The sequence below is a fragment of the Nerophis lumbriciformis genome, linkage group LG07 (genome assembly GCF_033978685.3).
Source record: "Nerophis lumbriciformis linkage group LG07, RoL_Nlum_v2.1, whole genome shotgun sequence".
NCBI lineage: Eukaryota > Metazoa > Chordata > Actinopteri > Syngnathiformes > Syngnathidae > Nerophis > Nerophis lumbriciformis.
The window spans coordinates 25,556,949-25,571,767 of NC_084554.2; the positions used below are offsets into that span (position 1 = coordinate 25,556,949).

General features: G+C 39.6%; 1 protein-coding gene across 2 annotated transcripts in view; it reads right to left on the reverse strand.

The window, feature by feature from the left end:
- Nucleotides 1–14,738, reverse strand: part of mtrr (5-methyltetrahydrofolate-homocysteine methyltransferase reductase) — a 70,285-nt gene extending 55,547 nt beyond the window's left edge. The window contains exons 1-8 of one of the 2 annotated variants that reach the window (XM_061965597.2): nt 14,665–14,738; nt 13,979–14,277; nt 13,736–13,853; nt 9,388–9,832; nt 9,183–9,296; nt 8,951–9,107; nt 6,994–7,082; nt 6,157–6,337 (exon numbers count right to left, since the gene is read on the reverse strand). In XM_061965597.2, the coding sequence (XP_061821581.2) occupies nt 6,157–6,337; nt 6,994–7,082; nt 8,951–9,107; nt 9,183–9,296; nt 9,388–9,832; nt 13,736–13,853; nt 13,979–14,277; nt 14,665–14,672 (1,411 nt within the window). In that variant the 5' untranslated portion in view covers nt 14,673–14,738. Of the gene's footprint in view, nt 1–6,156; nt 6,338–6,993; nt 7,083–8,950; nt 9,108–9,182; nt 9,297–9,387; nt 9,833–13,735; nt 13,854–13,978; nt 14,278–14,459; nt 14,606–14,664 lie in introns of those variants that run through there. The other variant, XM_061965598.2, reaches the window with a different exon arrangement.
- Between the last annotated feature and the right edge of the window lie 81 nt (nt 14,739–14,819).

Below are 14,819 nucleotides of genomic sequence, written 5' to 3' on the forward strand. Positions count from 1 at the left end.
AATGGCGCGCGCCAAATACGCTCATCAGTGAAGCATGTTTAATGTAAACAGTGGGATTTCGAACATTTAGGAAGGTTTGTGTTATGTTCGTCCTACAAAAACCATATTAAAACAAAAAATACATATTTTTCCTCATCTTTTTCCATTTTCATACATTTTTGAAAAAGTTCCAGGGAGCCACTGGGGCGGCGCTAAAGAGCCACTTGTGGCTCGAGAGCCGCGCGTTGCCGACCCCCGGTCTAGCCAAACAATCAAGGTTAATATGGAGCTTATGGGCTGTCCTCCTCCTCTACTGCCACCTTGATGGCCGAGATGGAGTTTGTTCGCGCTAATAGAGACACAAGCGGTCCGCCGCTTTAAATGTACAAAGCACGCTTATATTGCCCCGAAGGTTAGTTCCACCTTGTATTCCCTGCTCCATCCATCCATCCATCTTCTTCCGCTTATCCGAGGTCGGGTCGCGGGGGCAGCAGCCTAAGCAGGGAAGCCCAGACTTCCCTCTCCCCAGCCACTTCGTCCAGCTCCTCCCCGGGGGATCCCGAGGCGTTCCCAGGCCAGCTGGGAGACATAGTCTTCCCAACGTTTCCTGGGTCTTCCCCGTGGCCTCCTACCGGTCGGACGTGCCCTAAACACCTCCCGAGGGAGGCGATCGGGTGGCATCCTAACCAGATGCCCGAACCACCTCATCTGGCTCCTCTCGATGTGGAGGAGCAGCGGCTTTACTTTGAGCTCCCCCCGGATGACAGAGCTTCTCACCCTATCTCTAAGGGAGAGCCCTGCCACCCGGCAGAGGAAACTCATTTCGGCCGCTTGTACCCGTGATCTTGTCCTTTCGGTCATAACCCAAAGCTCATGACCATAGGTGAGGATGGGAACGTAGATCGACCGGTAAATTGAGAGCTTTGCCTTCCGGCTCAGCTCCTTCTTCACCACAACGGATCGATACAGCGTCCGCATTACTGAAGATGCCGCACCGATCCGCCTGTCGATCTCACGATCCACTCTTCCCTCACTCGTGAACAAGACTCCGAGGTACTTGAACTCCTCCACTTGGGGCAGGGTCTCCTCCCCAACCCGGAGATGGCACTCCACCCTTTTCCGGGCGAGAACCATGGACTCGGACTTGGAGGTGCTGATTCTCATCCCAGTCGCTTCACACTCGGCTGCGAACCGATCCAGCGAGAGCTGAAGATATTCCCTGCTCATAAAAGTAATTAAACTAAAAGTAGTGAAGCTGTAAAAGGAGAGCTCGCGTCTGGGTGCGGCGTCACAACAGTGTGACGTGTTGCGCCGTAAAGCTGTCCTGTGCATCAGTTGATACAAACAAAGTCATGTGAGCACACATACGTTGTTCTTGTACAAAACACCAGTGCCAGCACTTTGATAAAGAGGGTTAGAAGCACCAAAGAATTTAAAACACTATTGAATTCAAACAAAGTAGGGAGGTGGCATTTATGGGTTTACCTACATGACATATTCTAAGAATGTTGTCACGTGTACGCATCGTTTGCTGTGGTCCTGATCCCAGAATGCAGAAGACAGCAACCGGCGTGCAGGTAAAAGTATATTTAATGTCCAACAAAGGCAAGTGCAGCTTGGGAGTGCACACAACACTAAACTTTGGCAGGGAACAAAACAAGCTTGTCAGCGTAATGACAGCACATGAAACAAAACAAATGCAACATTAGCAATGAACCAGCAAAGACAGCAGCGATGGCTGAAACTAAATAGACTGTCAAACAAAGTAAAGGTGCTAAAGAGACAAGAACCAGGAAGTGGAAATTAGAAAATAAGAGCACTGGACAGGGACTACCGTATTTTTCGGACTATAAGTCGCAGTTTTTTTCATAGTGCGACTTATACTCAGGAGCGACTTATGTGTGAAATTATTAACACATTACCGTAAAATATCAAATAATATTATTTAGCTCATTCACGTAAGAGACTAGACGTATGAGATTTCATGGGATTTAGCGATTAGGAGTGACAGATTGTTTGGTAAACGTATAGCATGTTCTATATGTTATAGTTATTTGAATGACTCTTACCATAATATGTTACGTTAACATACCAGGCACGTTCTCAGTTGGTTATTTATGCGTCATATACGGTGGCAGAGGGGTTAGTACATCTGCCTCACAATACGAAGGTCCTGAGTAGTCTTGGGTTCAATCCCGGGCTCGGGATCTTTCTGTGTGGAGTTTGCATGTTCTCCCCGTGACTGCGTGGGTTCCCTCCGGGTACTCCGGCTTCCTCCCACTTCCAAAGACATGCACCTGGGGATAAGTTGATTGGCAACACTAAATTGGCCCTAGTGTGTGAATGTGAGTGTGAATGTTGTCTGTCTATCTGTGTTGGCCCTGCGATGAGGTGGCGACTTGTCCAGGGTGTACCCCGCCTTCCGCCCGATTGTAGCTGAGATAGGCTCCAGCGCCCCCCGCGACCCCAATGGGAATAAGCGGTAGAAAATGGATGGATGGATAACGTACACTTATTCAGTCTGTTGTTCACTATTCTTTATTTATTTTAAATTGCCTTTCAAATGTCTATTCTTGGTGTTGGGTTTTATCAAATAAATTTCCCCAAAAAATGCGACTTATACTCCAGTGCGACTTATATATGTTTTTTTCCTTCTTTATTAAGCATTTTCGGCCGGTGCGACTTATACTCCAGAGCAACTTATACTCCGAAAAATACGGTAAATGTACCAAATATAAACATCCACAAAACAAACAAGGCATTTCTTGCACGACAGGTCATGACAATTGTGTTCTCATTTTCTGTTAACCCATCTTCCTTTCAGATTTTTGGAACATTTCATTAAGAAATTCTGTCAGAAGTACCTTTACCTGCTTCCACTCGCCGCTCATCACCACCAAGGGTCTTCATTAAAGGTAAAAGTGATGGTAAATGTTTATTTAACCATTTAATTTGTCTTTTACATGCATTTTGCATTGTTTAATATTGGTAAAACTATAATTAGTCCCTAAAAACCTGCTCAGTGGCGTTGTGGTTAGTGTCCGCCTTGAGACTGGAATGCCGTGAGTTCAAACCCCAGCCGAGTCATATCAAAGACTATAAAAATGGGACCCATTGCCTCCCTGCTTGGCACTCAGCATCAAGGCTTGGAATTGGGGGTTAAATCACCAAATGATTACAGAGCGCGGCCACCGCTGCTGCTCACTGCTCCCCTCACCTCCCAGGGGGTGAACATGGGGATGGGTCAAATGCAGAGGATAATTTAACCACACCTAGTGTGTGTGTGACTATTGTTGAAACTTTAACTTTAAGAAAGTGTTTTGTTTTCACAATTCCGAGTGTCTGGAACAGATGAGTTGATTTACATTATTTCCTTTTCACCAGCACCTTTAAAAGGGAAGTACAACTGTTACAATATTTTTGCTTTGTCACCGGTGTGGATGTTTAGTTGAGATATTTTAGCATATATTGAACTATATTGATTGATTTTAGCATCTTTCATGCACAAATGCATTAAAGTGGTACCTGCAACCATCATTTTCTCTCGGTGGAAAAAATTTGGACACCCCTGCCCTACAGGAAGTTAAATAAAAAAAGATGCTTACGGAGTACGGACTGCATCCTGCTGTGACCTTTTCACATATAGAGGGAAAAAAGGATCATATAATAAGGAGGTAGTGCATGGAGACATGCATCTGGGCTCATTATTTACAGTCCCTGTCGACCCATGAGTATAAACTCTGATCTTGCAGTCTAATGAACCCCAAGGAGTGCGTAACAGTGTCCTCGCGCTCGCCGAGTCAGACTTCACTATTAACCTCCGCTCTAAGGCGACCCCTGCCCTCAGGGCCCCAACATCTGTTGCTCCAAAAGAAGCCTCCAACTCCACATTTTCACACATCGGAAGGCTGGCATGAAACATAACTGCCATCAGGATAAGGTCAAAAGCTGTGATACAGCTGGTTTTAGAGGACAGCTCAGCTCCTTTTGCAGGCGTTTTTTACACAGTCACCGATCAACCAGCTAATGACTTGGAAGGGAAGTTTTTCAATCAAGAGACTGCATGATGACAGCGACATTTATCACATTCATTAACGTTGAAGGGGACAGGACAATCTATGTCTTGACTTGCACAAAAAACTGACACAACAAAAGGAAATTAATTTTGCCTCACTGAGTAGACCAAGAGTGTACATTGTCCGTGTCACTGAGTGCTGGTCTTTACAAGGGGAACAGTGCCCCCTGCTGGATAAAGAGCTGCATCAAATGATTGTGTTACTGGCATTGTGTGTGACTGTGATGATTTGTAGACAAAATCCACTATTGACAACCTCTGTGGAGGATTTTTTTAATTGCTGATTTTTTGTTTTACTTTGGAGGCTTATTTAGAAATGAATGAAAATGGGTAGGTCCAAGGAAGTCCGAAATGTGATTTGGTTGGGTATATGTCTTTAAAAAAGTTTTTGTCCCATAGTTGTAACATTAGGCTTGTCCAGATACAACTTGTTTGCTTCCGATACGACACTGATATTGGAACCTTGAGTATAGGCCGATACCGATATTAATCTGATACGATATCAGCACAAATCATAGTGCATACTGTTATTTTGTAGTGTGACGTGTTAAGAAAGGTTTGATCAAGTGAAATTACTCACTTGGTATGAAAAACAGTAACATTAAGATAGATGTATGTTTTTGAAGTGGAGTAGTAATTTGTGTTTGGGCAACACCTAGTGGTCAGAAAAATTTATCAAATTAAGGTCATGACGCAGTAAATTGAATGATGCAGACATGTTTGTTACTGAATACTTTCTAATATGCTTCTACCTTGGAGACTTTCTATCTGTAAGTAATATGCAACTATAATTATTTGATACTTGTTTATATTGACAAATGTGGTGTTTTCGACTGCAATATTGTTCAAATAAATACACTTATTACATTTGTCTAACTTGTATGCTATTGTGTGCTTTGCTGTTGTGAAGCTGCTTGTTCTTAGTAGCCTATGTTTACCTTTTGTAACTGACTTCACTAACATTAGGGATGTTCTGATCAGGGTTTTATGCTGCCGATTCCGATACTGATCACTCATGACTGAGATCGGTCAATACCAATACCGATGGCAATCACGTGTATTAACTGTAATTTTATGGTGAGTGCTGTTGACAGTTTAACAGTATCAACACAATATTTAAACTAGTTCCTTATTCTCTTCCTCTGTGTGTGATATGTTCAGCCTTGTCTTCCAGTGATAATGCTACTTGATATTGATACTTATGATACTAAGAAATAGTTTATTTGCAATAATGAAAGATATTAATACTTACGATAATAATAAATACAGTATATTTGCCATCATGAAATTGATTATTATTACAGTATCTTAAAAGAGCGGCTCCACAGTGTGTATGGAGACACATAATTAGCTGCAAGCTGCTTGTCAATCGTGGGACTATAAATAAATACAGGGTCCCCAAGAAGGGATTGGCAATAAAATGCATTAATCGGCAATGGCGATCACATACTTTTTCACGAAAATCTTCCGATACTAATTGGTGGCCGATCGATCGGCACAACCCAAACTAAAATAAAAGAAAAGATCAAACGTTTATGCCTAGTGGAGGACATTTTGGTGTTAACTAGCTGTCCAGCTTTGCACAAGTTAACACGCTGCAGGACTGCTTGTATCGGAGCTTATATCGGAGATTTTAGATGCAAGCCGATATTATCCGCTTCTTTTGCTGATATACGACCGATATCTAATATCAATATCGAATCGAGACCTCCGTTGTTAACATTACAAAGCCCGTTTAGCAACATAAATCTCAATTTTTTTTAAATAAACGCACATGCAGAAGGATGTGCGGCTCGGAATGTCGTGTTGGAATTCATGTTTCTATCAATGAACCGGCAGCACTCATGCAGCCCCAGATCATGACCCTGGCACAATTATCTTGCTACTCACTTGTTTTTCCAGCTTTTAAGACAATGTCTGTGTGTTGACTCATTTTCAGTGCATTGTAACTGCTATAAAAGCTGTACACTGACTACTCCAAAGTTAGTTCTTATCTATAGTGTTGTCCATTGAGAAGAGAAACAGTTGCTAAAAAATGGTTTCTGAAATGTGAGGTTTGCACTTATTTTTGTTGACAATGTAAATAAAAAAGGTGCTCTGACCTATTAGGAGTCCGAGAGGTGGCGAGCATGATGGAAAGGCGTCCAGAAGCTCCAAAAGGCAGAGGTTAGACTCTCTCACATACTGGTTGTAATCTGCAGCACCTTGTTTGCTACAGAGCTCCTGCAGTCTCCTTTTTTGCACGCTGTCCACGGTATGTTCAGCCAGGGCTCGTAAGAAGGCCTGAAAAGATGCCAGAAGACAATTATGGTGTTTGTTAGGTGTCGCCATCTTGTTTCTGTTGCTTCATTATGCAAGATTAAAATGGGAGTTAGAAGCACTTTGTGTTGCTGAACGGTGTTTAAAATTAGTTGTGTTGCATTTTTATGTTGCAGTCAAAAAGGTCACCGAGATTCAACTGGTAATATTATTTAAAAGTGAATATGATATGATTGCACAACATTATTCCAGGAAGCGTGAAGAGGCTTGATTAAAACACCTTAACAGCCTGGTTTACACAGATGAGGGTGTAAAATACAAAAATCATGACCTGCATTTAATGGTGCGATTGTGCTGCATGAATTTAATCAACTTAAGGAGAAAAGTCTGCACATAAACCCTACAACCCTGAATTATAGTGATGCTAAATGGTAATTGCAAGTATGATTACATCTTTCCGGGGGACAGTTGATTTGATTTAAGCAAAAGACAGGACACTAAACAATAAATGATGTTGTAAATTCTCAATATCATTTTAAAAGTAATCCTCCAACAAATGAGAGCAACCCTTAGAAAATAACTGCATTTTTCATGAGGTTTATGTTTTCTTTTGCAGTTGTTTATTGTCTTCCAGCTGGATAATCATTTAAATGATCCTAAAAGTGGACCCTTGGTCATACCTTCTTGGGAACACTTCTAATCTCCAAACACCATGTGAGCATGTAGACCAGTGAAATGTTCTGAGGGATGTAGGACGGCAACTGAGCACCTGTGAGACAGCAGGGAAACATCATCAGCTCACAGCTGGATCGGCACAAATGGCACAATAAAACGGTCGCGTGTATCATAAAAATTGGCATGTTTATTATCATAAAATGGATGGGCTGCTACGGAAGTATTGTTGTAGCAAAACAATTTGCAAATGGGGTATCGCAAATCTGAGTGTGTGTAATCAGATATGCGTGTGTGTGTGTAAAACACTCAGTGCACCCGTGTTTAACTGTGTGTGAAGCAAAAACGCTCAATTTTTTTACACATGAATTTTGCTCAAATAAATGTGATGATCATGGAATAATTTTGTCATTGATGCAAAATAAGAAAAACAAAACAAAAAATAATTGTGTAACAAAAATAAATGAATATACACGTTTGTGTAAAGATTCATTATAACAAAGTGTATGGATTGCGAAACCTTTCATCTATTTGTGAAAATGAAATAAACTCACATTTATCGAGGGATGTTCCGATCAGGGATTTATGCTGCATCATATTCCGATACTCATCATCCATGAGTAAGATCGGTCGATATCAATTCTGATCACATTTATTAACTGTACATTTTTCAATTTATTTATAGTGAGTGCAATTGTTTAAGCAAAACAAAGTCAATAATACACAATAATTAAACAAAAACAAAAACTACTATCTACTACTTTTTTTTAATCATTTAAATGTCCTCCTGTATCCAGGGAATTAGTCTGAGTTTTACACATCAACATTAAAAAGCTCAGTGGCTAGCTTTGTAATAAGCACGCTTGCTCTCTGTATTTGTTTTGCATCATTCTAATACTTGATAACGATACTTAAAATATTAAGAAATGCAGTTTATTTGCTGTAATGGAGGTGATTATTATTACCTTAGGGGGGCAGCTCCACACTGTATAGGGATCCAAAATTTGCTACTCGCTTGTCAGCCAGTGGACTTAAAATATATTGTCAGCCAGATGAGATCAGGGTTTTTTGATCGGTATTTAAAGGCAATAATCGGCAATGACGATCACATACTTTTTCATGAAAATATGCCGACACCGATCGCTGGCTGATCGAATGGCACTTCCCTACAATTAACCCTTTTTTCACTATGTAGACCACATTAGTTTAGTTCCAGATGAAAAACAACTCTACTTAAAGTTCTCAAATCTGGACTACATTCCCCCACACACCCTGAAGATAAAAAAAAAATAATTTGTGGAAACCTTTAGTCTATCCTTGAAAGTTTTTTTTTATTAAAATATGCCTGACTAGCTCTGGGATGCATTTGCAGCAGTGTAAAACAGGAATGTGTGTGACATTAAACTAATAGCATGAAAATAGACATGTTATTGCTCAGGTTATTATGGTTAGAATATTATATTTAATGGAAAGAATAGGAACATTAAACTGTCAAATTCACGTTTTTTTTTTCATTATTTTGCTCTACAGAGTGACAAAATCTTTCAATGATAACATTTCAAGTAAAAGGAATCACTCGGGTACTGACAGTATTGCCTACCACTCGTCGAGGGTTTCTGCTTCACACAGACTTGAACACGGACATGAAGATTGTTTTACACACACACACACACACACACACACACACACACACACACACACACACACACACACACACACACACACACATCACAACAGGCAGTCGGGACACACAAATTGGAACATTGACACACTGATTGTTTTACACACACACAAATCTGAACACACACCCATCGCAACAAATAAACACAAACACGTGGATCTGATTACACACACACAGATCGAGATACAAATCGTTTTGCTACAATACTTTTATAGCTGCTGTCTTGGTTATTTTTTGCCACACACAAAGTAGGTAACAAAATATAAGAATATGTGATTGTGTACCTTTTTTCTTGGTTTTTTCAAGTATAGAAACATGGACTTTATGATTCTTCTGATCCTCGAGGCCCAATCTGCAGAGCAATCGCTCAACCTCAGAGGCTCTATTTGGGCAGAAAACATCAAACGAATCCCCTGGCTGATAGGTCAACGTCGGGTAAGCCTTAGGATATAAAATAAACATTTAAAACTCAAACTATAGTTTATTTGTTTTTGCAAAAACCACGCATGAACTCACAGAGATGTCCAGTTGCATAAGGATGGCGGTCTTGACGGACTCTCCTGTTGTCAAATGAATTGCCATGGATATGGGTACTTCATACAGAATGTCTTGATTTAATGGTGCAGAAATCTTAAAGTAAAAAATGAGGACAAATTACTAGAACATATAAAAATGGTCAATATGGGAAATATTGACCGTTTTAACATAGTGTCTTTCTCACCTCTCCTTCGGCAGGAATGACTTCCTGCAGAGACACGTCCAAGAAAGACGGGGGCAAAGCAGGAACATTTAGAGATAAATCAGACAGATGGGTCCCAGAGCGGGTCAGTGAAGGTGCAGGAGAAGATCCAGGATGCTTGTTTTGTGTCTCTGGTCCTGTTGTTATTAAACTGACACCTTTGGGTGCCACCTTAGAACTCTCTGAGGGAGACACTGGACCAACATTACATTCCGCAGGGGCACATTTGGGATCCGGTTCAGTGGAAACTTCAGGAGTCTGGTGGTTAGTGAGACTTAGGAGGTTTAGTTGGACATCTGGTACAGAAGAATCCAGGGTTTTATGGACTGAATCCTCTTTAACGCTCCAATCAGACGCCATATTGGATATGGCTGCTTTGACGGCTTTCCACAGTCCTTCAAGCCAAGGATCCACGACCACTTCCAGCCTTGGGTGGGTAGGGACAACAACATCAATCTTTGCTTGAGAAAAATTAAGACTTAAATCCTGTTGACCTAACTTCAGCAAAATGGATAACATTTTTGTTCCCACGGGGTGAGAGGAGAAAGAGATATTTCATGCAGTTAATGTCAAACCGTGTAGTGGTAATTAATCTCTTAATTAAATATTCAAACCCAGTGTTACTGTTCAAACCGTATGTAATGTTACAGTGGCCAAAAATATTAAATATACTTGTTAAATAAACCTTGCCTTGTTTTTAAATAATACTTAGGCCTACTATGCTACTGTATTTTAATGTTGGTCATTATGGTGGTATTTGGAAAGACAAGTGTTTTCTGAAGTGATACTTGGTCAAAAAAACTTGAGAACCACTCAGTTTATGTATCATTCCTACATCAGTGTATTTACAATAGTTGTATTAAAATTAGGGATGGCTGCCTTTCACATTTTAAATCGATACGATACCGATTACCAAGAATTGACTCAACGGTACCTATTTGAAATAATTATGTGTGTTCTCAAGTGTTAATAAATGCAATTTTTTAAAATAAAACAAATTATTTAACACTCTAGCACAAGAACATATATGTTTTTCTTTTTTTTATGCATTCTATCTCGTAACATACGGCAAGTTCGAGGTAACTAACAATGCAGCTAAAGGGAGTATTCTATTAAATCCATAAAGCCCTCTTAATAAACATCCAAAAGCCGCCAACAATACTCAATTTACATCTTTTGACCTGAATATTAGCCAAGTATTAGCGGTATTGTTATAATAAGCACTAACGCAGACAAACTATCTTCAGCAACGCTGTGTTCACAAAAAGCAAACTAGATTATGCTGCTATATTGATTTACTTAGCTGCTGCTGCATCGCCTCTAAATTGTTCAAAGTTAATTCTAGATTACCTGTATAAATCATGCCTGTCACTTAGATAGCAGAAGCATGTGGCCATAAACCAAGAAGTTGGTAAACTTTTACATTTAACTTAGACCGGGAGATGACGAGAAAAACACAAAAAGATGCTCGTTTGTGGCAATTTATGTTTAACCTTTTGTGAGGATTGAGGATTAGGATTAATTATTCATCTAAATGGAAAAATATAAACATCCCATCAGTCGACATCGCAGTGAGAGCAGACCATGTACAGTAAGTGATTGTTTTATTATGTTTGTTGTTTGTATTTCTTGTTGAGCACTTAGCAATAGTGCTACTTAGCAATATTGCTACATGATGATGTTATAGTGTTTCACCAAAGCTGAATCTGTTTCGCACACAGCTTCTGAACTTGTTGCTCATCCTCCTTATATTCAGGCTAAAAATATAAAGTTCAGGATCATCATTTGTTTTTAAAGAAGTCTTTGTTGTTCCTCATGATCTCTGTCGTGATTAGTAGTGCTGTTGATGTTGTTGAAGGGAAAAGTGATGCGCCTGTGAAATTAGAGGGCCGCCATATGCTTAAAATGGTCAAAATATGTACATATTAATTGTTGTTATTATTAATGTGCCTGTTACTACATTACATAAATACTTACAGTGTGTATATAAAACTTTGATGGAGGTGTTTGGAAGTTTTTTTAAAGCACTGTATAGGTGAAATAGAGCATCTCTTTTTGGCTCTATTGTTAGCTAACTTTTGCTAACGTTTATTTACGATTTAGAATGGCTATCAATAATAATAATAATAATAATAATAATGGATTAGATTTGTATAGCGCTTTTCTATATACTAGACACTCAAAGCGAGCAGAGAAGTGAGAACCCTTCATTCAATAAAAGAAAAACATATGTGAGCTTGTCTTACATAGGGGTTGTGAAAAAAGTGCAGTTCCCTTTAAACACTCAAATGAGGAAAAATATGCCTCTTATAAACCTGAAAAATATTTAATGTTTCTTCTGCCAAGAAAGTATATTGTTTATTTGTTTTAGTTATTTAAAAAAAAATGGTTGAGAGTATAGGTACTTTTTATATAAGTGTGTATAAGTACTTTTTCCAGCGCATTCAACAATACTGCAATAATAATGATAACCGTGATAATTATGGTCACAATAACCGCAATATGACATTTTTATATTGTGACACCCCTAACTGTAAGTATTGCTTATATTCCGACACGTGACTTCTTTCCGGAAGTGAAAGAAAGCGGTGGTCAACCAAGACAAAATGGCTGTTGTGCAGCAAGCAGAGTGCAAACTGAGTACACAAGGGGCCTAGATCTTCCAGCAAAACACAGATATGAACAAAAAATCAAACTACGCAATGGAATAGATCCCTATACTTTATGAAAAAATTATCTGTCGAGTGATATCAAGGATTATCCGTCAGTGGAGTTACCAGACATATCGAACTATCTTGTGCTATGACGTCATTCTCCACGACAAACCAGATGAATTCTCGGAAAAGCGTGGAAGCCTAAAGCTTCTTTGTGTGTGGCTGGGTCAAGGAAATTGGTATCAAGACTCTCCCGAATACATATTAAAGTTAAGTTAAGTTAATGTTAAAGTTAATATGCATCGTTTTTGCTCGGGTAAGGTTGCATTTCATGATTTAACTTTGCACTTTGCGAGGACAACTTGACACCAATGACTGCATATACATTTAACAAACTAATAATTACTGAATCATCACCGTATTTGATGTTTGTCTTGTTATTGTATGTACTCTGACACATTTGTGTAAACAAGAGGGGAGACATACAAGTACCTTTCCTGACAAAGTATCATTGACTCTGGCTTTCTGTTTGTTAAAAAATTAAAAACAAATAATATCAATATAATACTTCAATGGGAAAACTAAAAGAGTAAAGTATATAAAAAATATATCAAACAAAAACATTTAAGGAAGTAGTCACTGCAAACTTGTGCATTCTTCGACTCTGCTCCTTTGTACTGGAGTGTGTGCCACTTTTTGTCATCGTCTTTCGTAAAATATTGCACTCTTCCACCCTTCTTGATTACTTCTCGAGGAACTCGGAAGAACCTTTTATCCTTTTCGCGGTTTGAACAGTTTGTAGAGCCAACAAACAACGCAAGCATCGGGCATTTTTCTTTGGGAATGGCTAAATGGCGCATAGTACCCATTGAGAACAGACGCTGCTTAAACACCACGCATATTCAATAAACCGGACGTGAGCCAGACGTGACGTCATTAAAATCTAAGCAATTTCACTTATTACACACCAGCTGTTCGATTGTAATGTGTATCTAAGTTGTAGTTTTCATTACCAAATTTGAAGGTGTTGAGATCGCTAATACTAATCAGTAGCATTTTTATGGTAAATCCAATTTAAATTAGCATTGAGCTAGCACAATTTAAAAAGTGGTGCCTTACTGAGTTTTTTTTAATCAGACATACTTGCTTTGTTGGCATGGAAATTTCAAACATTACCCAGACCAGGGGCATCAAACTCGTTTTTATTGAGGGCCACATCGCACATCTCCCTTCAAAAGGCCTCTTGTAACAGTGAATATATATGAATATGAATGTATATCACCTTATAGTATTATTACACAATTGTGTAATATATTTGTACGTACAAATTGATGGATAACTTGTGAAATCATAAGTCAAAATGACAAGCAGATATTAAAGTATTCATTTAAATGTTTACTTTGTTTTGCCTTGACACACCTTTGACCTCGAGGCAAACTCAGTCTGCTTTAAGTGCTTGTTTGCTCACTAAGTATTTGAGCTGGCCGAGTCCGCACCCGGATGAGACATCGCGTGCAACAAAGGTATCGAAATATGGCACTGTTTGAGTTTACGTGGATCGATACCTGGTAGTATCGACGGAATTTTGGTCAGTGCCTATAAAAGTACAAAATTTGGCACCCATCCCTAGGTATAATATTTAGTCTGTGCAATAATGTTTACATTGCATTCCTTACCCTACACCGTCATCTGCATATCCCGTTGCATAGAATTGTTGTGCCCCAAGTTCCTGTAGACGCCTCTCGATAGTCTTGCCACAGTTGCAAAAGTTTGCATAATTTGTGTCTCCTAAAGCTGGAGTACACGGAGGGAGGAAAAATATGATACATCTGTATCACATACTCAGCATCTTAATACTTTACATGAAGAAGGCACACAGGATAAAGGTTCACAACACATGCCGCCATAATATAATTTACCTAAAAGTGCATAGTTGAGGTGTTTTAAGTAATCACAGGGGTGGGTCTTCTTCTTGATATGCTTGACAAATTGCAGGGTGTTGTCGGGTGGCTCCCCGTCTCCAGTGGTGGACACAATGAAGACCACAGGAGACTTCTCCTTCTCCAGATTGTACTTTTCCTTTTCATTGAAGCAACTGAGCTCAGCAAGGAGTTCATGCACCTCTGCCTCTTCAGCGATCCCTTCCGCTAAGGACTGAGCTTGACCTTTCTGAGAGCCGTAGAGAACCACCATCCGAGGCTTGACTTCACCGGGCATGCTAGATGACAACACAGACATGTTTACAGTTAATAAGCAGGGCTGGGACAGCAGAACAAGATGGCGCAAAAGACAAGTTAAAGATAACTAAGCAGATAATAAACATCGCGTTGCTTAGGTGATTTACCAACAATAGATGAGATCAGACAAGTATAAAGAGTTTCGCGTCAAAAATGCTCTCACCATTGAAAAGCTCATAACATCTAAACACTGCCATAGGTTACCCGGAAGTTACGTCATCCCTCAACAGTTACTTAACACGTGGAGACACTATTCAGGTACTATATATCATTTCTGTACGGCCTTAGTCAAGTAAAATCGTTACTACTGTAACTCATTACGATATTTGTATACATTTGTATAAAGCCAAGGTAAAAATGTGGAATACCTTCTCATAAATGAAGGGGAAGTCGTCAATCCCACCCAGCTCGAAGCCTTTTTACCCACGAGTCAAACTCTCGCGAGATCGGAACAGACCAAATGAGCAGAAATGTTGCTTTTATTCGAACTCATCTTTGGATAACATTTCACAATAGCAATTAA